Raw genomic sequence first — 23,324 nt, forward strand, 5'->3', positions numbered from 1 at the left:
ATCAGGCTCCCTGACTTTAGACCATACTACAAAGCTACAGTAATCAAGAGAGTAGGGTACTGGCACAAAAACAGAAATATAGATCAATGGAACAAGATAGAAAGCCCAGAGATAAACCCACACACATATGGTCACCTTACCTTTGATAAAGGAAGCAAGAATATACAATGGAGAAAAGACAGCCTCTTCAATAAGTGGTGCTGGGAAATCAGGACAGCTACATGTAAAAGAATGAAATTAGAACACTCCTAACACCATATGCAAAAATAAACTCAAAATGGATTAAAGCCCTAAATATAAGGCCAGACACTATCAAACTCTTAGAGGAAAACATAGGCAGAGCACTCTATGACATAAATCACAGCAAGATCTTTTTTGACCCACCTCCTAGAGTAATGGAAATAAAAACAAAAATAAGCAAATGGGACCTAATGAAACTTAAAAGCTTTTGCACAGCAAAGGAAACCATAAACAAGACCAAAAGACAACACTCAGAATGGGAGAAAATATTTGCAAACAAAGCAACTGACAAAGGATTAATCTCCAAAATATACCAGCAGCTCATGAAGCTCAATATCAAGAAAACAAAAACCCAACCCAAAAATGGGTGGAAGACCTAAATAGACATTTCTCCAAAGAAGATATACAGATTGTCAATAAACACATGAAAGGATGCTCAACATCACTAATCGTCAGAGAAATGCAAATCAAAACTACAATGAGGTATCACCTCACACCTGTCAGAATGGCCATCATCAAAAAATCTACAAAGAATAAATGCTGGAGAGGGTGTGGAGAAAAGGGAACCATCTTGCACTGTTGGTGGGAATGTAAATTGATACAGCCACTATGGAGAACATTATGGAGGTTCCTTAAAAAACTAAAACTAGAACTACCATATGACCCAGCAATCCCACTACTGGGCATATACCCTGAGAAAACCATAGTTCAAAAAGAGACATGTACCACAGTGTTCACTGCAGCACTATTTACAATAGCCAGGACCTGGAAGCAACCTAAGTGTCCATCGACTGATGAATGGATCAAGAAGATGTGGCACATATATACAATGGAATATTAGTCAGCCATAAAAGGAAACAAAATTGAGTTATTTGTAGTGAGGTGGATGGACCTAGAGTCTGTCATATAGAGTGAAGTAAGTCAGAAAAATTTTTGTTAGAATCTCCAAGTGACACTTGATAACATCTCCATTCTCCTGACAAAGTGCTCATTTGAAATAAGTGTTTGTGTTTTTTGATAGAGATCTCTAGATTTATCTAATGACTTACAGCAGTCACTGGGTTTCTAATTATTTTCTTAAAAGTGCTTTACAAATGGGTAATATTTTGTATTATCAAAAAATTAACCTCTAGTTAATATAAACATGTAGTTGCTTCAATCTTTAAGAGTTCTGCATGGATATTATCGTTTATAAAAAAATTTATACTTTGGCATTTTTTGGCCTATCATACTTTAATCAACTCTCATTCTCTTACTTTGAGTTATTAAGGCAGTATGTGATTAGCTTATTATTTAACAATTATGTCCATCCTGAGCATTAATGAGTGTGCTAAACAGAGAGTCTCCCCTATCCCAGCACTCCTAGTCTAGTGAAGGAGGTATAGCAAATAAGGCCTTTAATTGATGCATCAGATGTGATAACAGGTGCCATGAGTGCTGTGGCACTCCTTGCCCTGGTTCTGGTCGTGACCCCTGAGAGTTGGGGATGACACTGTGCATCTCTGAGCTACTTACTAAGACCTCGTTAACCACATGTAGTTATTTTAATTTTATTGTTTTCTTTGTGGTCCCTGTGACCATAGCTTTATTTTCTGGACATTTTGTACTTTTTCATGTGTTGCTTTGTAATAATTATTAGACTTCAGAGTCTAATAATTATTATATGCAGAGTTTTAAATTACCTATTACAGTCAACTTAGCACATGACTGAAAAAAAGAGGAGGGCATTCTAAAGTCAAAAATAACTGTTGGGATACTTCTTTTATCAGCTTTCTTTTTCCCCAGTGCCAACAATACATATTCATTGATACACATTTGGTAAATACAGAAACGTGTAAAGAAGTTTTAAAACATCGCCCATAGAACCACCACTCTAAGACAAGCATTCTCATTTTTATGTGTGTGTTTCCTTTTGGTTTTGGGTGAATTTTCTTTAGTTATAATTTTGCTCTTATGTAGTTTGGTAACCTGCTTGTTGTCCATATAGCATCATAACAGAAGCATTTTTGCCTGCTATTAAAACTACTAGAGACACCCTCTGACTTTCTTGGGTTTTTTGTTCATTTCTTTTGCATTTGTGTATAATGCTGTTTATTTAACTTCAAAAAAATGTGAAGGCTGACTCTGGAGAATCCAGGACAGGGCATAGTAGGCAGGTCTTTGTTACACCTGACTAAGAAACGCTTTCCTAACCACTTCCTTGCTTCCAAACAAAGTTCGCGGGTTTGTGGGTATACCAGGTCTCTTCAGAAGGCAAAATAAATATCATCTTAAAATTTTAAAGCAAAGGGTCCCCCTGGAAGCCAATTTGTGACACATTATAGGACTCTATCCAAAAATATGTCCTCTGTGTGATTACATACAGAAAGAGGGTTCTCAGTAAGAAAGAGAAAAATAGAGCCTTATTACTAAATAAAACTCCTTCCTATATGACTACCTCACCATTTTTAGCAGTTTTTATGGCTGATATAGAGTAAGGCTTTTATCTCATTTAGTCTTTATAGAAACCCTTTACTATCAGTACTGTTATTTTACCCGTTTTCCTGGTGAGGAACACGAGGTTTGGAGCCCTGAAATAATGAAGACCTAGGTCTTACAACCAGTATGTGGCAGAGCAGAAGTCAAATCCTGGGCCGTCTTTCCCACTCTGGGTCACTGAGCCAACTTGTGATTTGTCATTTGCCTTTAAAATAATTCTGCTTCACCATTTCTTGTAATTAAAGACTACCCTAATATGCCTATCTTTGTGTTCTCTTTGGACTAAACATTCCAATTATTCAACTATTCTTTATGACATAATCTGCTCCCAAACCCTCCTCCATCCTATACTTGTATAACTAGTTTTAAATGTAAATTCAAACTTTAAAATTTATTTTATTGAGTTTAATCCTATCCAGTTGATTTATTAAATTTAAATAAATTTATATTTCACTACTTAAGATCATTTTGAATTCATTTTGAATATTGATTCTGGCATCTAATATATATGCTATTGTTCAGTTCCGTAAACTGTATCAATGTTTTTCTATTTATTGGTCCAAATGGTTGTTACACACATTGATCAGGACCAGGCAGAGATGGAGCATTTTGGCACAAGTTACAACCCATCAGGATGACCTTGTTCCATCCATTGGAGCTTCTGGCGTATTAATATCATAATAAAACACAGTTCAGGAACAAGTTAGATATTGGTCAAAGAGTAGTTTTACTCTAATTTCTCTTGCATTTTAAGCCATGCATAGAGTAATCCTCTGCAGTTTGACTATTAAGTATATGTTCTCTCAGTAAAGTGTTTATTCTTTTTCCTACAAATTTCTTTACAGGAATTACTCAATAAATCCTTCCAAATGGTAGTGAATGATTATGTTTTAATGTCATTAACATAAATTGGTGGCCTTTATTTTCTTACATTTGAACTATAGTTTAGACTGGGGGTGCAAATATAGTGAAAAGCAGCCAATATAAACAAACCCTGCAATTACTTTGATGTGAAAGTGATCATCATTCTATCCCCAATTAAAAGAGATTAAGGAAACTAATAAATGATTAGATGTTGAGCAAATGGAATTTTCATTTGGGATTTATAAAATGAGTTGGAGCTGCTTAGTTTTGTGCTTTTCATGAGTTTGATAAGATGGGTGATTCTGTTGGTGACCCACATATGGAGACATCTACACCCACACTCTGATTGCACGTGCCACGCAGGCATGTATTCCTTGGCCTGCTCTGTGGAAGCCTGTGACCTGTGCTCTTGGATACTGGACCATTTTTTGTAAGTGTTATTATGAAGCCAGTTTAGAAACTCCTAATACATTTGGATGCCAAAATTAGATATCAGATTGTCCTTGGCAGCTTCAGTATTATAGTGAATTTTTAATTTAACAGTAACTTCTTTAATGTTTTAATTGTTATCTTAAATTTCTGATAATCAAAGTCAAACTTATCTTGGCAGGTACAAATTTGAACAAAGAAGAGATATATGATTTTGAACAGTGGTCCATCATAGATTATGATTTTATAAGACAGGGATGTTCTGAAACAATCCTTTAAAAAACATTTTCTCATCTTCTGTAAGTAGACATTTTGATACACATCATAGAGTCAGTTCTCACCCCCCCAAAAAAAGAGTGATATGAAGCATTTTTTCCTCAATATTTGAAAGACTATAAAATGTCCCTTAGTGAAATTTGCCTAACGTTGAAGTTATGTCAGAGAACTGGTTTTATAATACCACATAAACTAGAAAAACACTTGAAATTACTTGTGGAGGGTAAATTAATTTTTTATTAAGTTCCTTTATTTTACATTCTTTAAGGTTTACAAATAAAGACAATCAATCCTATGTGTGTTTATATTAGCTTCCTTGTGTTGCTATAACAAGCTACCACAAATTTTGTCCTGAAACAATAGAGTTTATTCTCTCACAGTTCTAGAGGCTAATAGTCTGAAATCAAGGTTTCCTCAGAACCTCATTTTCTTAGAAGGCTCTAGGGGTTAGTCTGTCCATGGCTTTCTCTTAGCTCTGGTGTTGCCAGAAATCCTTAGCATTCCAATCTCTAACTCTGTCCTCCTTTGGAGTTCTCCCTGTGTATTTGTCTATGTCCTGTCTCTTACAAAGAAGACCCTATTTCCAAATAAGATCACATTCACTGGTACTGAGGGTTAGGACTTAAACATATTTTATTGGAGGATACAATTGAATTCATAACAGCATTCAATAGCTGAATAGAAACAGCCTAAGATGGAAGTTGGGAAAAGGACCTCAAAGACACTGGCAACTCTGATCTGTTTGGTATTTTTCGGTCAAAGTCCTGATTTGGAGCCAGCTGTTTGCACATGAAATAATCATAACCTCAGACTATCTGTCATTTAAGAAGCTTGTAATTTCTCCTTGGAGCATTTTTTCACTGACCTCTTATTTCAGAAGTCTTTTCAATGAATTTTCTTAGATCAGAAACCATAAACAAATGGAGACTATTTTTGACTGTTTGCTTAATACTGCAGTTGACAAAACAGTGCATAACATTGTTAATGGGATGACAGAAAACACTACCTGTTTTTGAATCCTAAAAGACTCTTGAACAAATTATTTTTGTATCTTTATAGTGTTTATACTGTAACAGATTGTTAAAACATAAAATAGTAATAGTAGTATAATAATAATTATGGTAAAAGCTAAATATTTTAAGGGTATTACCTCATTTATTCCTTAGAATGACCTAATGCCACTAACATGTAACTGAGCAGGACCCTATGGGGCCTTCCTGGGACAGACCACTCCCCCATTATCTTCTGCTTTAGCTCCTCTCTGAAGTACCCCCCCCCATAATAGCATCTCATATTTCCTGAGTTTTTCAGATGTTAAAAACCACCACCAGATAGAAGAAATTAACTACTTGATGACCATGACCTCATAGTCCCTAGACCTATTGGAGCCTAAGGATTGATATTGTTATCCCTTGTGACACCACCCTGGTACCTCACCATCAACCAATCAGAGAACTGTGCATCAGATGGTCACATTCCCTGAGATGTCCCTCCCTCACCTGGTCTTTACAAATGCTTTGCTGGAACCCGGTGGGGAGCTCGGGGATTTTGAGTGTGAGCCACCCAAGCCGCCAGTTCTCCTTGCTGGGCCCTGCAATAAGCCTTTCTCTGCTCCAAACTCTGATGTTTCAGTTTGATTGGCCTCACTGGGGGTCAGGAACATGAACTTGCATTTGGTAACACACACAGACTGAGGTTTGTGGACATAGGTCACTTGTCCAAGAGCTTCACAATACAGTAAGTCCTCTACATATGAATGAGTTCTGTTCCGAGAGTGCATTCCTCAGTCCAATTTGTTCGTAAGTCCAACAAAGTTAGCCTAGGTACTCACCTAACACAATCAGAGGGCAAGCTGCAATTTCACTCATGCCTGACATTGATGGAACCCACGTTTGCATCTCGACACAACTTGAAGGTTCGTTATGTAGGGGACTTACTGTAATTTGGGAAGCAGGCTTTGAACCTGGTGGTGTGAGCCTGCACACAAGCTCTCACCCTCCCAGCTATGTGTTGTTTTTGTTTTTGTTTTCTATTTAAGGCAGATGAAATTGCTCATCAGTATAATTTGTTTTGAGGTAATTGTAGATTCACATGAAGTTGAGAGAAATAATACAGAGGAATTCGTTGTTATCTTTTACCCAGTTTCCCTCAGTGGTTACATCTTGCAAAAACTGTTATTCTGTGTCACACCCAGTATAATGACGTGGATATTGTCAAGATCCAGAAAGTTTCCATCACCATGAAAATGCCCCTTGTTGCCCTTTTACATCCACCCCTTCTTTATGCCCTGGCATTCGCTAATCTGATCATTTTTATAACTTTGTCATTTCAAGACTGTTTTATAAATGAAATCATGCAGCGTGGAATCTTTGGGAGTTGGCTTTTTTCACCCAGCATAATTCTCGTGAGGTTCATCCAGGTTGCTGCAGGCATCAGAAGTTAGTTCATTGTATAGCTGACTAATGTTCTGTGGTCTGAGGGTACCACAGTTTGTATAATTTCACCTGCAAAGGACATTTGAGCTGTTTCCAGTTTAGAGCTATTATGAATAAAGCTGCTATGAACATTCATGTACAAGTTTTTGTGTGAAGATAAGTTTTCATTTCTCTGGGATCAACCCCAGGAGTGCAATTTTTATCTCATGTGTTAGTTGCGTATTTATATGCAGTTTTATAAATGAACCTGCCCAATTGTTTTTCAGAGTGGCCCATGCACTGAAATCTATTCTTTTATACCTTGTTTATAGCTTTTGTATTTACAGATTTAACATTTGGAATTTATACTTCCCGCAAGTTAAACTAAAGATTTGATATCAAATGCAGTGTGTAGTGGTTTGGGGGCCTGGATTTGAATCATGTATTTTCCAAGGCTCTTTTTCTGGAGTGAGTCACTTAAATAGCAGCCGAGCCTAGCACTCTGCTCAGCTTTTATATCGTGGTGAGATTTTATTTTTCTCTACTTATTAACTCTATCCTGTACGTTGAAAGAATATACTTTCTAGGAGTTTTTAATGGTTATGAATTAAATAATGCTTTTTGTATGTTTAAAGGTACACCCAATTCATTTTATCCTCAATTATAGCCCTTCCAATATTTAATAATTGAACTCTTGAAAGTATTGTATTAAGTCTATAACTAAATACTGGTGCTATTTTATTGCAGTAGCCGTTTATGTAGGTACCATTACCTTGCTCTCCTCCATTAAAATTTGTCCGTAGATGGCTCCTTTACAAGTATCCCTTGTAAACACCTCTTGCAATAAATGGATATCTCTAGGCATTGAAAGATAGCCTCTCTCCAGCAGGACAAATCAAGTGTATTTATTTCTTAACCCTTATAAATCATATCTCAACTTCAGTGCTTATGGCTGTTGCATTTTTCCTTTGGTGTGTTTTTCTGCATCATTTCTGGCTTTGCTATTTGATTAGTCCTGTAGTGTTTTGCTTTTTTCTCATTTTCAATTGTTTTTTCCTTCATAATTAACTTTTCACTTTGTCCTCCTAGTTTTTTTTTTTTTTTTTTTTTTTTTTTTTTTTTTTTTATGGCTGTGTTGGGTCTTCGTTTCTGTGCAAGGGCTTTCTCTAGTTGCGGCAAGCGGGGGCCACTCTTCATCGCGGTGCGCGGGCCTTTCACTATGGCGGCCCCTCCCGTTGCGGGGCACAGGCTCCAAATGCGCAGGCTCAGTACTTGTGGCTCATGGGCCCAGCCGCTCTGCGGCATGTGGGATCCTCCCAGACCAGGGCCCGAACCCGCGTCCCCCGCATTAGCAGGCAGATTCTCAACCACTGCGCCACCAGGGAAGCCCCTCCTAGTTTTATTTTACTTTCCAAATCCCTCTGATCTTTATGATTTCTCAGCTTACACATAGTTCAAGAATAAATTTTTTATAGTTGCAGAGTACATATTTGCGTAGGTAAATCTCAGAAATGAATATAGTTTTTTAAAGCACTTTATGCATTTTAATTTCCAGATAAGTCATAGGCGTTAACATCACAAGTTATAGGAATTCAAAAGTTAAATTTTAAAAGTTTAAAAATGAGTGCTCAGAAAACTTGGGATTGTTATGAACAATCAGCAGTTACCTACTGTTTTCAACAATTACAAATAATCTGTGTGATTTTCATGTGATCACTGGATATTTGTCCCTTCATGGACTGGAATTATCAAATGAAAACCACACCTCACTAAACCTTAGGGAACTATACTTTCATCAAATGGATTGATCCTCTCAAGCAAATAAAAACCTTATTTCTTTGTTAAAAATGAGTGTTATGTGCCAAAGAAAACTGTAATGAACACCAAAAAGTCATCAATTAGTAGTATGATATCATGCATAGGAAGTGAGCAACTTGATGAAGATTTCTCAGCCTTGGCACTATTGACATTTTGGACCAAAGAATTCCTTACTGTGGGTGGCTGTCCTGTGCATCCCTGGCCCCTACACACTGAATGCCAGTAGCACCCTCCCCACAAATCCTTATAATTAAAAACATCTCCAGACATTGTTCTTGTTTGGGATGGGGGTGGGGTCAAATCTCCCCTGTTGAGAACCACTGGACTCAAATAAAATGTCATTTGAAAGAAGATGGCACCTTATACAAGATTGAGACATTTATGAAAGTTTCCTCATTGGCTTCCTGGTGCATGTCAATAGATTAAGTTAAATGTAATTAGGTAATAAAAGAAACAAATTTTACTTCTTCATACCATATCTCTCACACTAGCAGACAGCTTGGTATTTATTCCTCCTTCTGCCCATGGAGGAGTGAGAGTGTGTTACCCAAAGCTCCACCATAATACCATGTGGGGCAGGAAGATGGTATTGCCCAGAACTCAGATGCCACATTGCACAGCCTGATGGTCTTGGGACCCAGGGACAGGTCCAGTCGCCTTGGCCTGGATCAAGTTATGGCTCAAGCTGAGGACCCTCTAGGAGACCGAAAGGAACATGTTCTGTTTTTATTTTTGTATCAGATATACTCTTTAGGCTTTCATTACTGCTAGATTTTCTCTGTAAAAACTCTGAGCCTAGGGATGGACATAGGCTTATCTGCACTAAAATAGTAACGTAAGGTACTGTGTATCTTCCTCACTCCTCATCTCTGCCTTCCTATATGCTAGATCTTTTTCTGATCTTTTCTCCCCCAGCAAAACTTATGGCCCTATTTATTGTCCATTCCTTCATGACTTCTGTCTATGAGTAGTGACTCTTGTTACATATTTTCAGGTAAGGAGTTGATAAATGATAATGGCTTCCTGGGTTACCCTCCCAAATCAGATTTGATTTTTGGTAAACCTGAGACCAAAAAGTCTGAGTGAAGTGGAAAATTGTAAACTAGGGCAGGGCCACTGACAAAGATGTTTTTGGTCAAATAAGCCCTTTTGTGCTTGTAGCACATCATAGGGTTGTACTTTGTTTGAATCCACACAATGAAGATCCTGACTTCAGAAGCCTGGAAAGTCCCTTATTTGATTGAGATAAGGTCCAGTCCAGTATCTCATGCAGGGAATTATGGAACAGATAACATTTTGTGGGCATGAGGGATGGGGCGTGAGCTCAGATAGGCAGATTTTAATTCCTAAGAGGAATCTGAATTGTCTTTGATGTCCTGAATTTCTTTATCACCTATATGTTGTCAAGCCATCAAATTTCAGGAGTTCATTCTTTGAACCATCACTTGAATATTCTTGTCACGTCCTCACTGAGAGTTTGAACTCTGAAAGACTCTCCTCGCTACTTGTCTCTCCTCCACTCCCCTGAAACTGCCAGACTAATTGTTTTAAACACAAGTTTTGCTAAATCACAACAGTCTCCAGTGGCCCTCCACACCTGGCTCCGTTTTGTCTATTCAATTTTATCTCCTACCCCTAATACAAAGATCCTCATTTCCAGCAGACCAAGATTTTTTTTTTTTTTTAATTAACTCCTGAATGTACCAAGCACATACTTGTTCTGTGCTTTTGCTTATGTTTTACATTTTTATGTGGGATGAAAATATTCCTTCTTTCCACCTCATCATATTCTTACTCATTGCCCCAGGTTCAGCTGAAGCCCACCTCCTGTGCAAGGCTATCCGTAACTCTTTTATTCCATATTGATCTCTGCTTGCTTTTATTCTGAAAGCATTGACTACAGACAGTACTCATTTTGGCCCTTAGCAATATATGTCTTTGTTCAAAGTGGTAACAAACAGTTTTGTGTATACATTTTGCCTCTTCATCTAATTAATAAGTTCCTGGAAGACAAGTGTTCTGTGCTTTTTATATTTCATCAGGATATATGTATAACAAGTACTCAGTAAGATTTATATAAATGGCTGGTCAGGCATTGGTTTTCTTCTAATTCTATTTTAAAATATTTTAAAACCAAAAAGAAACTGATCACACCATGTGTAATCCCAGATTAAAGTTAAGAAGGATGGACTTTCTGGATATCAGAGAAGGAAGGTGTATTTCCTTAGATGAGAAACTAAAGTTAGAGGTAACTTGGAAAAGGAATATCAGCTAGCAGTCTGTGAATGGGATTCTGTTTAGCTCATTTGTGATAGATATGTGAATTATGGTATTATTATTGCCACTTTGGATATGAAATGTATGTCATATTGAGCTACTGGTACTCATTTTTATGAGTAAATGTAAAAATAACAGTTGAACATGGATTATGAAACATTTGATTACAGAATTCTAACTGTTCTTGATTTCCTTCTTTTTAAATACCCAGATACCTCTCATCCCTGCACGAATGGGCATTTGAAAGTGCCACTGTCAAAGGTTTGCAAGTATGGAGAACTCATCAATTCTTTCCTCCTTGAATGACGAGTGTAAATTAGACAATTACATTGAACCTCACTACAAGGAATGGTATCGAGTAGCTGTGGACACGCTGATTGAACAGGGGTTAGATGCATACCAAGAATTTCTTGCCAAGGAACGAGTGCCAGACTTTCTAGCCGAGGAAGAAATTAATTATATTTTGAAAAATGTTCAAAAAGTGGCACAAAGCACAGCACATGGTACTGATAATTTCTGCGATGATACCTCATCTTCAGGGACTTACTGGCCTGTTGAGTCTGATGTGGAAGCTCCCAATCTTGACTTGGGCTGGCCGTATGTGATGCCTGGACTCTTAAGGGGGACCCACATTGACCTCCTCTTTCATCCACCAAGAGCACAACTACTTACAATTAAGGAAACCATTCGGAAGATGATAAAAGAAGCAAGAAAGGTAAAATTTCTATTTCTAAATGAAAAATTCGAAATGTGGAAAATCACCATAGTATAACAGACATATGTTAATAAAAGAGTCTCTATATGTATAGACCATGCCTGTTTCAGGAAATATATGTATGGATACGTAGGAAGGTTGTACTTCCCATATCTTGTAAATATCTGAGAGAGTGGTGTTGGGTTCCTGCTACAGGTGGAGATTTCCTTCTCTTCGTCACGTACATGAGAGAGCTTCACCCATGAAGGCTGAGGTGTATGGACCGAAAAAGAGATGATTTGATGTATTCATAGCCTAAATCACTTACATTTTCCTTAATCTCTGAAAGGAAATATGTGGTTGGCAAATCTGGTGAATTTTTCTTTGTTCTTAACAGGACTGAGCCTTAATTCTTGCTCTGGATATAGTTTATCCTATAAAATAAAACATAGATTTTCTTATTTATTTCCTAAGTTGTGTGAAAACAGTAAAAAATCAGGCTTGATAATGTAAAATTCTGAAGTAAAGTCCTGAGGTGCTTAGCATTTTAGGGCCTCTGTACTCTCTCTTAAATATTTGTATTGGTTTATAAATCTCAGAAATTCTATTTTAGAACTCAGGTAAAACTGTAGAAATGTTCTTTTAATCAATCTAATAAAGCTTCTTGCGAGTTTTCTATGTACTCACCACCATGATGGGTGTTTTGGAAACTACAACAAAATTTCCCAGGCTGTTTATTGAGTTTTAAAATGTATGAACAAAAAGTTATGATTGTTAACTACAAAGTGTCTATTTCTTAGTTACGGATACTATACAGTATAGAAATTTAGATCTAAAAGGGGCCTTGGGATGCACACATACACAGCATTGCTTTCTTTCATGTCAACAAGACACAGAGATGCTTGGGAAAGCATGCTTTTATGAAGTACAGACATATTAGACCCTTGAACCCCACAGGGACATGGTAGTTTGGGAGACAGGCAACTAAGAGCCTCCCTTTCACATTAGGAAGACACAGTATTCCAAGGCTACTGTCAAACTCAGGCTTTGCAAAAGTAAAGTGATTTTTTTCCCCTGGACCTTTTAAGCTCAAATAACCTGACATTGTAACCATATTAACTCCTTTAGCAGGGTTACATCAAGGAAGCACGAATCTATTCCAGTTGTTAAACATTAACTATAGAATCAGGTACACGGTAGGTGTCCAAACTTTCATTGAATGAATTGAACTGTCAGTTCAATTCTCTGAATTGAACCATGAGGATTTTTAAAACTGGACTATCCTATGCTCTGAGAACAAAGTATACAATTGTATTTTGTGAAACAACAGAAGTCAAGAAAATATATGAGTCCCTGTAAAGGTAAAACAACAAATATCAAGTCCGAACATTTGTGAATTTCTGTTTGGGGAGACAATACGTTTTTGAACTACAGTGTTAACTGAAAATTGAAAAATACATCAGTGAAGCTTAATATTTGTTATTATGGTAAACAGTAGTTATGAGTTCATCAGCCTGCACCACAGATAATCTCCTATGGGGCATTGCATTTCTGTGGCACAAAATGAAATTCAGGAGCTAGCATGAGTTCTTGGGCTAGCACTCACTGGAAACTGAACATTAGTCATGACCTTCTGATGTATTTTTCTTTCTAATGTGGCAACTATTTATTTAGTGAGCCTCTAAAAGTAATATCCTCTGCCTGGTCATCGTCTGCTTAGAATTCCTACTTGAATTAGCAAGCTGAGGAACTCAAAGTCCAAACTGTAAAACAATAATGTAATGCTTTGCTTCTCTTTCACCAAATCTAAGTGGCATAAAATAAGAAAGAATTCTACCTTTATACACACCCAAGGTATGTATATTACCTTGTATATACATACCCAAGCTGAATTCAAAGAAAGAGAATTATTTGAACTTTATAAGTTGAGTATATTGAAACTCAATATAAATCATAATAGATTACTTAGTGGTTTTCTTTCCCTTTTTTTTCCCAAAAGCATTGGAGAATGTGTTTGTTTCTAACCAGATGCAATAAATATTGAGGTTAAATGGGCTATAAATGCATGGGATGTATATTTTGCGAATATTTTGGAAATTTCTTCATATGTCACTATGTTAATTTAAAGATTTTTGAAGGATCCAGTACTCCAGAGAAGAAAAAGTTATTGGCCACATTTTTACAAAATTTTAGACTATTTAGCCCATAACTGAACTAGATCCTGTGAAAAATGTTAAAATAAGAAGAGCAAATATTATTACGAAATACCAGCTTGTTGGAACACGTTGCCTTTTAAATATTCTGCCTGCTTTTCATGACTATCATTTATTCAGCAGGTAAGTTAGGCTCTTGTAAACCTTCAGAATCAAGCCTTTTAGTTATTATGATAAACTTCTTGTTTCTGAACTATTTTCAGAAGACAAATTCTCTTTATTGGTAACTCTCAATGAATTGTCATGACTGGATGAAATGTATGAAGAGGATGATCTTTTTCTTTTTCATAAAGTACTTGAATAATGTTTATTTTAGTGAATAGAATAAAGGTTTTTGCCCCTGTGAAATTCTTTTGTTAATCAACATTATGAAACTCTACGGAGCTATGAGGCCATAACAAGTAGAGCTAGGAACCAGCAAAGCAGAATCCAGGAAACGATCTCAGAGAAGAATTTAAATTCGTTTTCACTGCTCTGTTGCAATTAAGGTGCTTATGAAAATAAATGTCATAAAATGGAAAAAAAAATCTTAAAATAATAAGAAGCCAAAAGCAGTTTTCTTAGAGGTCTAAACATTTGAAGTCTGATCATAACCACTGAAAATATTTTGTTTTTGAATTCATTAATTTATATGCATTTGTTTTATTGTCTCTGAATCATTCTGCTTTTATAAGCAGAATATAATCTTTATAGTATTTCAAAAATCCATAGATTTGTTTGTATTTGTTCATTTCATTTTTGCCAGTTGTCACTTACAGGTTATTCAGAGAAATGTTTTTTCTTCTTCTTTTGTTTCCTTTTTCTTTCTTTTTTTTTTTTTTTTCTTTTGTATATTTGCTTATTTGGCTATTTGAGAATTTTCCTTTGGGAAAATCGAATTACAGGTAATACCTTGTGCCCTAAAATGGTCTTAGTTTTATTTACTGGCTCTTTCCTAACCTCCTTCTATTTTTCACTATGTGGTTGACATAATTAAATTTGGTTCAACTTTATAAAGTCTGATAGCGTCTAGCAAGACTTTTCCCAGGTAATTATCTGTCTCTCATGAGGTGTTCCCAAGATGATATATGAATTTATTCCTAATTACTGCGACTACCTCTTATGAAAATGTCCCCTCTAATTACTTTAAAAAGTCATCTTTCATTAAAGTCATTTTTCTTCTGTCCACTCAGTGATAAATATCCCTAAAGCAATCATTTCTGATAACCTTGAATATGTAAATGTTTAACCAGAATGCTGTTGGCCTCTCTGTTTCCTAATTCTAGGCTAGCATCTTCCATGTGATGTGACTCTTACTCTTGTGAAATATGGAGTTGAGAAGATACATAAGCAAAAGTCTAGTGAGAATTAGGGCAGAAGTGATTCCTTAGGTGCTCTGTCCTGCATCTCCTGAGTTCAGGTGTTGGTTGCTCCCCGAGTCACTGTTCCTAGGCGTGTCTGTTATGGCCTCAGAATTCTTAGTAATACAGAGAAACATTCACTACCAGGTGGCCCATTGCCACAAAAGGGAAGGTGGACTAATGATGGGGGCTTCTCCTGGTATTTGATGGGTGTTATAAAAGTAGCACTGGGCTAGAGGCTTGATAGCTAACTAGTTATGGATTGAACAAGTCATTGTACACCACAGGTATTGTCACTTGTTTAATGAAAGACATGAAGCAAAGCATTTTAGGTTTTTTTAAATCGAATGTTCTTACCCAAATCTCTAATAGCGCTTACCACCTCAAGATTATTTCAATATGTTATACTGAATTAGTTCATTATATGAATAATATTTATTGTGTCATAGTATGTCACTTTCATCACTATTACTTTGCAGCCATATCCTACCCAGCTAAGCAATATTTATGTGTTTGTCAGTGCCCTTATTAGACTAGGGTTATCTCTCTCCTGATAGTCCCAATTTTTATTAAGAATTTCCTCTCTGCACCCTCCCTATTCCAACACTCACTGTGAATATTTCTTTGTTTAAATTTGAGTCAAAATTAGTTTCTTCCAAAAAATAGCTTTTGCTTAGTAAGATTTAATGACATTAGTATCCTGTGACATTAATTTGAACAGCTTTTCTTTGAATAAAATGCATTATATGTGTGTATGAGTGTGTGTGTGAGAGAGAGAGAGAAAGAGACAGAGAAAGAGAGTGAGAGATCTTGTTAAAAATCTTTTTAAAATTGTAGTGACTTTACCATGTTAACTCTCACTGTGTCTGCATGGGAATACTCTCTCTATGCCAAACTCCTGGGTCTCTACTCCTATCCTCCACTACTAACAATAACCCTGATGATTTTAACACAGTTACTTAAGGGAGAGGAAAGAGGAAATAAGATGCTCTTTACCCTTATTGCAAAATAGAGTTTTAAGTTTCCTTGATTGACTTGATGACTTTCACAGGCAGGAAGCTGCAGCCTCTTTTAATTGCCAATTTCAAATAATGCTCTTTTTCAAAGAGACTTCATGGAATGACATGAAGGCTCTGAATCTCAGGGTCAGTTAGGGCTGGGTTGAATCCCAACTCAAACAGCTGTTTGCACTAGACATTATACTACAAACTCTCTGAACTTTAGTTTTCTCATCTGTAAAACGGAGATGCTAATACTCCATAGGATCTTTGCGAGAGTGGAATGAATCGGCTGACGTATCTACCATGACACCTCCACATGTTTAATACCCTGCATGTGGTGTTGAGATGATGGCGACCCCTTCTTCTCCTCCTTCTACTTTTCCTCTTACTACATTACTCCAGACCTTTATTTTGTCAAAAAATCCATCAGCCTGTATTTTTAAAATTAATTTTCATTGGAGTGTAGTTGCTTTACAATGTTGTGTTAGTTTCTACTGTACAGCAAAATAAATCAGCTATACATATACATATATCCACTCTTTTTTGGATTTCCATCCGATTTAGGTCACTACAGTGTATTAAATAGAGTTCCCTGTGCTATGCAGTATGTTCTCATTAGTTGTCTATTTTATCCATAGTATCAATAGCATATATGTGTCAATCCCAATCTCCCAATTCCTCCCACACACCCCCTTCCCCCTTGGTATCCATACATGTGTTCTCTATGTGTGTCTCTATTTCTGCTTTACAAATAAGATCATCTATACCATTTTTCTAGATTCCACATACATACATTAATACACAGTATTTGTTTTATCAGCCTGTACTTTTGCATCACTGTGATTTGGCATTTCTTCTTTAAAAGTGAGAGCAACGAATGACCAAGTCCAGTATCCAACAAGACAGCATCTTACCAGGAATGCCAGCCATGGTTATTAGCTGTTGGTGAAATGACTCAAACCCATTTCTGAAATATTGTGGTAAATATGTACACATTAGCGATCTACATAGCATTTTCCCAGTATTATTGCTTAGAAAGTTCAAAATGGGAAAATTTTGATTCAACATACGTATGTATAATTGAAAATAAGACCCACTGTGAAGACAACTTAGATGTATGAATTTTATACTCAGGATGTGCAAAAAAGGCATCTCTTTTTTTTTTTTTTAAACATCTTTATTGGAGTATAATTGCTTTACAATGGTGCGCCAGTTTCTGCTTCATAACAAAGTGAATCAGTCATACATATACATACGTTCTCACATCTCCTCCCTCCTGCGTCTCCCCCCCTCCCACCCTCCCCATCCCACCCCTCCAGGCGGTCACAAAGCACCGAGCTGATCTCCCTGTGCTATGCGGCTGCTTCCCACTAGCTATCTATTTTACATTTGGTAGTGTATATATGTCCATGCCACTCTCTCACCCTGTCACATCTTACCCCTCCCCCTCCCCATATCCTCAAGTCCATTCTCTAGTAGGTCTGTGTCTTTATTCCCGTCTTGCCACTAGGTTCTTCATGACCTTTTTTTTTTTTTTCCCCTTAGATTCCATATATATGTGTTAGCATACTGTATTTGTTTTTTCTCTTTCTGACTTACTTCACTCTGTATACAATGGAATATTACTCGGCCATAAAAAAGATGAAATTGAGGTATTTGTAGTGAGGTGGATGGAGTTAGAGTCTGTCATACAGAGTGAGGCATCTCTTTTATGGACAGCTATTCAGAGTTGAAGAAAAAATTCTAAACCATGCTTTCTTACATAAAGATCCAAAGATCTGAAAAGATACAGAGTTCTGGTGAAAAGCTAAGGTGGAGGTAGGGGAACATTCTGTAGACCAAGAGGAAAAAACGTAGTCATTCCATTTTCATCTTGAATTTTAAAAGTGATAATTTTATTAGATTTTTAAATAAAGACATTATACAAGGGTTCCATATTTATAAAAAAGAAGAGCAAGTTTTTAAAGTTCATATTTATTATAGACCTGCCATTTAGGGTCAAAAGTTGGTTTAAGTAACTCTGAGTTTATGAACTATTATTACTTACTAAATATTCTAATGTAATTCAAAAAGTAATATTAGGTATATTATTTAAAGTCTACCATAATTAGTCTTAGATTAAAAAACGTTGTTTTCCTGATAGAGGGGCTGTTTTTCTGCTCTGTGGAAGCAAAAAATCTGGTGTATGTAAAAATAACAAAATTGTTATATAAGACCTCCAGCTTGGTTTGTATACTAAAGTCATGTGTGATTTATGAGTTTCAGATGTTTTACCAGGCTATGTCTTATCAGGTAAAGTCTAAAATCACCCATGATTTTCATTTTTAACCGATTTTCATTTGAAAGTGGCAATTTGGGAAAGAGTTTACTTTTTAAAAGAAAACTTAGAATTATTTAGAGGGGCCAATAAACTTACCAGAAACTCTGCCTTGGTGATAGTAACCTATACCTCTGTTAATAGTTGGAAAGAAACAATTTAAAATTTGAATTATTTCAGAGTGCGCATGATTTATCTGATTAAGGGAAATGTTTTTAAGACCATTTTCTGTTCTCAGTTTTTACCCTTTGGTACTCTTTAATTCTTTTTCTTTTCTTTTTCCAAAATAAGCTGTGAGAAGCAATTCCTATAGGGACTGCATGTGGTGTGTACAATCTTTCTCTTGAACTTTGAGAGAGCCTGTTATTGACCATGGGACAAAATTTAGTTCTTTGTATTCTGGGGTCTCTGAAGTAGACACTTTATTTTTTATGATAATTTGTTTACTCATTTTCCTTCCTGTGATAGGATTAAAATTTTTAAAAAACACTTATTTATTTACTGAAGTGTGTAATATTTTTCTGATAATACACCTTTAGTAGTTTGTTGGAATGGCAAAGCTAATCATAAAACATGATCGTAAAACATTCAGTTTTCCTAATGTCTAAATAATACTTAAAGTTCATAGGGATAGAATTTAGCAGTTTTGCAAACTCAGATGCCTTTAGGGCCAAGCCAGAAAAATAACCCTGCACAGGAGAACGGGGCAAGTAGTATTCCAATAGGAAGCCGAAGGAACGTGGATGAAGAGAACTCTGTAGGCATCTTTGTTTAAAATGTTATACATAAAATGTAGTTTGCAGCTGAATGGGATGATAAGCTTATGACCTCAGGTACACATTGAAGCATCTTATCAAATGTTAACTTCCATGAGAATAAAGGGATATAACTTCCTTTAGCTTATCTGTCCTTCTAATGAGATGTGAAATATAATGGGGGGGTTGCTATGGGGACCCTTTTGAGATGAAGGTGGCTCTCACACCAGATTGACATTCGTATTTCAAGGATTCTGCCTATTCTCCTGTAGTTGCCACAGATTCATCATGTGACATATACTTGTATATCAATCATTCATGTCTTTTAACTAGTCACTCTTCAAATTATCTTGAAAAACGTTGCTTTTATTATCAGGACTGGAACTAGCATCTGATTTTGAGTAAAAGATTTATCTTATGTAATCTAGTAACAGGAACACATAATTTACTGAGCACTTATGTGTCATGTACTGGTCAGCATTTTACATGCAGTACTTTAAACTGACCTTCATACCCCCCTGTGAAATAGGTACTTTTATTATCCATATTTTACTGATGAATAATCTGCTTTCTTGTGATAGGTATGACTAAGTCAGTGGTAATGATCTAAAAGGGTCATAACTGGAAACTATTAATGGCTGCATATTCCCAAGTGGAGGTTTTAGAAGACCTGGTTGAGAGGGTCTGGGATGGAGACCAGTTGGTGGGGATGTGGAAGCATTGGTTTCTAAATGGGCCAGGTACAAAGCCATTGTGGGGTTACTATTAGAGATCAGAAGTGACCTACTGGAAATGACAGAAAGTTATGATATATAGATGAGGTGTAGCACCTAGAATGCAGACTAAATCAGGATGCACTGAAAAGAAATGGGTTCTCTGAGTTTCAAATAAAGGAAACATTCAAAGAAGTAAGAGAAGGGCAGTCAATGAGGTTGTCCTCTGGCCTCTTCTGGGTTCAACTATGACTGGGTCAGCCAACCTTTGGCCAGTCTTAACAGGTGACAAGTATGGCAAGCTACTTACTCATTCATTCAGCAAATATTTATTTAATGTCTGCTGCATGTCAAGTAGAGTTCTAAATTCTGAGGATACATAAGAGAATAAAGTACCAAAGAAACCCTATCTTTGAATGGAGCTTACCGACAAATAGGGAGATTTAGATTTTAATAAGCGTAATAAATGAGGAGTGCTATGGAGAAAAACAAAACACAAATATGGCTGGGTAAGGAGGGCTGATTGAGAGCGGTGGCAGGGGTTAGTCTGCGATTTTAAATTGGGTGTTCAGAAGAGGCCTCATCAAGAAAGTGACATTGGAGTCAAGATTTGAGGAAAGAAGGAATGAGCCTTGCATCTCTTTGAGGGCAGAGCAGACTAGACGTAGGGTAAGCTTTAGGGCAGGGACATGCCTTCTTGTTTGTTAGAGGAACAGTATGGATGCCAGTTCCTGGACCCAAGAAAGCAAAGGGGAGATGAATTAGGTGAGTTCAAAGAGGTATCATGGAGGTCCTCATGGACCATTACAAAGACCTTGGCTTATGCTCCATGTAAAATGGGGAGTCACTGGAGAATTTTGGGCAAAAGAGAGACATGATCAATTTGAAATATGCTTTATTTTAAAAGGACACATCCGGCTGCAGTATTGAAAATTGACTATAGGGGCTCAAGAATAAGCATAGCAGAGGCTATTACAATAATTCAAATGTGAGATGATATTGTCTTAGATCACCAGGATGGTAGCAGTGCTGGTCAGATTTTGGATATATTTTGAAGGCAGTAAAATGTAGGGTATAAAATAAGTTGAAGAATATAAGATGACCCCCAAATTTTTGGCCTGAGCAACTGGGATTATGGCATTGTCCTTTGAGGTTGGCCTCAGAGTCATGAGAGAGTTGCAATCAGGAAGCAGGCAGAGACCAAGGCACAGAGGCTTTTAAGTTATCATTTTCATCAGAGCCCTGAGATAGTTGACTGGTGACGGCAGCCACCAAGAGCAACATATGTGTCTAAATAGAGATTAAGGTTCAGATTAGAATCTACATCCAGAGCGGCTGGACTTGGAAATAGTTCTAGTCCTGAGCTCATTGGTGAGGGACGGCCTAGAAAGTACCTGGATAAGACTCAGATACAACGAAGTAGGTAAAAAAAAGTGTTAGATAAGAAGACTGGCTGGATGATGACCCAGGACCTGATAAAGCAGGAGGTTATATAACCTGCTGAGAAGCAGAGCCTCCCAAATGCAAGTGTTAAGCAACCCCATGTGCTGATCAGGTGAGGGGAAAAACAAGAACTGGGAGGGTGCCTTTGGGACTTCACTTTCTTCAGAGGTCACCTTGGGTCATACATGTTGAGGAGTAGAAGTACCGTGGAGAGCTTGATATTTTAGACAACAGGGAATGTGGGGAGAGTAGAGTGGGGCTGGAAAAAAAGGAAGGCGGTAGGGGGTGTGTGTTGAGATCAAATTGTAAAGGTCCTTCAGTCCGGCTTTGTGGATATGGACAGTGGGAGGTCATGAAATGTTTCTGAGTAATACCATTACATCCAATCTTGGACGTATTAACATTTTGTTGGTTAGTTAAAACGTAGAGGGAAATATAAAACAGTTTGTAGCATATGTTGGGATAATGCTCACCAACAGGCTGATAATGGCCTGGAGCTGACAATGTCTTCTTGAAATGAGAATATACCTTCAATTTCCTGCAGGAATAGAAAACTATAGCTACTTAATTCTGTGTCCTAAAGAAGGTGATTTGGGGGGGGGGCCTTAAAGCTATTTTAAAATGTCTTAATATTTTAAGTCAATAAAATTTATTTCTGTATAAAAAGTTTCAACTACATACTATACTATATATAGTTTATATGTCCTTATTGAATCCCTGCTATGTTCAAGACACTCTGTTAGGTCATACAAGTAGAAAAAGAAACACTTCAAGTGGTTTAGAGTCTGATATTTGGGGGATGTGCTAAAAGATTTGTGGGAGATCTATAGATAAGAGGTTGAGGGTGTATGGACATTATGTGAGTGACCTATGTATTACAAAGTGTCTGGATTTTTTCCCCACCTATTTACTCTATGTATCAGAGTGTTATAGAGATATTTCCTGAAGTTTCAAAGTAGAAAAGTTTTGATGTAGTTGAAATGCCCTCAAAATATTTGCTGGCAGAGACAGATTACTAGTTCAATGATTGCATAGAATAAAGGTTTATTTTTTCTTATTATCAGAGTATACCTATTCCTTATAGAAAATATGGGGGAAAATAAACTTTAGAAAATTTCTTCCCGCTAAGATATAAATAGATGGATAGAGAAGTACATGTGCACACAACTGTGTGTGTGTGTGTGTGTGTGTGTGTGTGTGTGTGATCTCTGAGCACCCAATATTTGATCGCTGAAATAGAATGTTCGCATGTAATATAGTTGAGATCATATTTGAAATTATGTATAACAATTTGCCTCCTGCTTTTTCCACTTAGGATTTTTCCCATAATAAAATACTTGATTTCCTGTGCTGATAAGCAAAGGCATATAGAACAGGGGCAGTGGAGGCTGCTTGGGTACAGGTAATAAGGAAGTTCATTGTCTCTTGGGAATTTGAAAACAACAATATGTCTGACTAAAAGGCAGTCTGCTTTTTTATGACACCGTGTGCTGGCGGTTGTAAAGATTATCAAGGATAATGTGCTCTTTCTCACCAGGGCAGCCTCTGCTGCAGGCAGGGCGGATCCATGCTACCTGGACCCGTACCTACCCTCCTCCCACCCCTCGGCACACCAGTGCTGATATGATGAGCACCTCCCAGTAATATTCCTTTAGAAAGCCTTTAGAATTTAGAAATGAAGAAAGCCTCATAACTATTTTTGCATAATTATTAGCTACTCAATAATTAATCTCTAAGCTTTAAAAGCAGAAAAATCAGTAAGTGTACATTTTCTTTCCTTTGGGCTGTATTAATGTCTTATTAATCATCACCTATCAATTTTCCCCCTAAGAAGTCAAACAAATATTTTAAACAAGTAAATAAATGTGAAAATGCAAAAACATTGCCATTTGGCTAAATATCAATCCAATATGTGCTACTGGAAAACCCATAATCTTGGGAAAAAATCAGTATCTGAGTCACAGTACATAGTCATACTCAAGCCTGCTGAAATTTGGGAGCAGTTACTTAAAAAAAGAAAAGAATCTCGGGTTAGTGACCATGTGGTCTTTT

At 36.8% G+C, this 23,324-nt stretch overlaps 1 protein-coding gene across 2 annotated transcripts in view; it reads left to right on the top strand.

Annotated features, from left to right (window-relative positions):
* Positions 1–23,324, top strand: part of FAM83B (family with sequence similarity 83 member B) — an 82,736-nt gene that overhangs the window by 7,711 nt on the left and 51,701 nt on the right. For both annotated transcript variants that reach the window (XM_082414294.1, XM_082414293.1), the window contains exon 2: positions 11,008–11,511. In XM_082414294.1, the coding sequence (XP_082270420.1) occupies positions 11,068–11,511 (444 nt within the window). In that variant the 5' untranslated portion in view covers positions 11,008–11,067. The remainder of the gene's footprint in view (positions 1–11,007; positions 11,512–23,324) is intronic.

Source organism: Balaenoptera physalus (assembly GCF_965194825.1).
Source record: "Balaenoptera physalus genome assembly, chromosome: 11".
NCBI classification, from domain to species: Eukaryota; Metazoa; Chordata; class Mammalia; order Artiodactyla; family Balaenopteridae; genus Balaenoptera; species Balaenoptera physalus.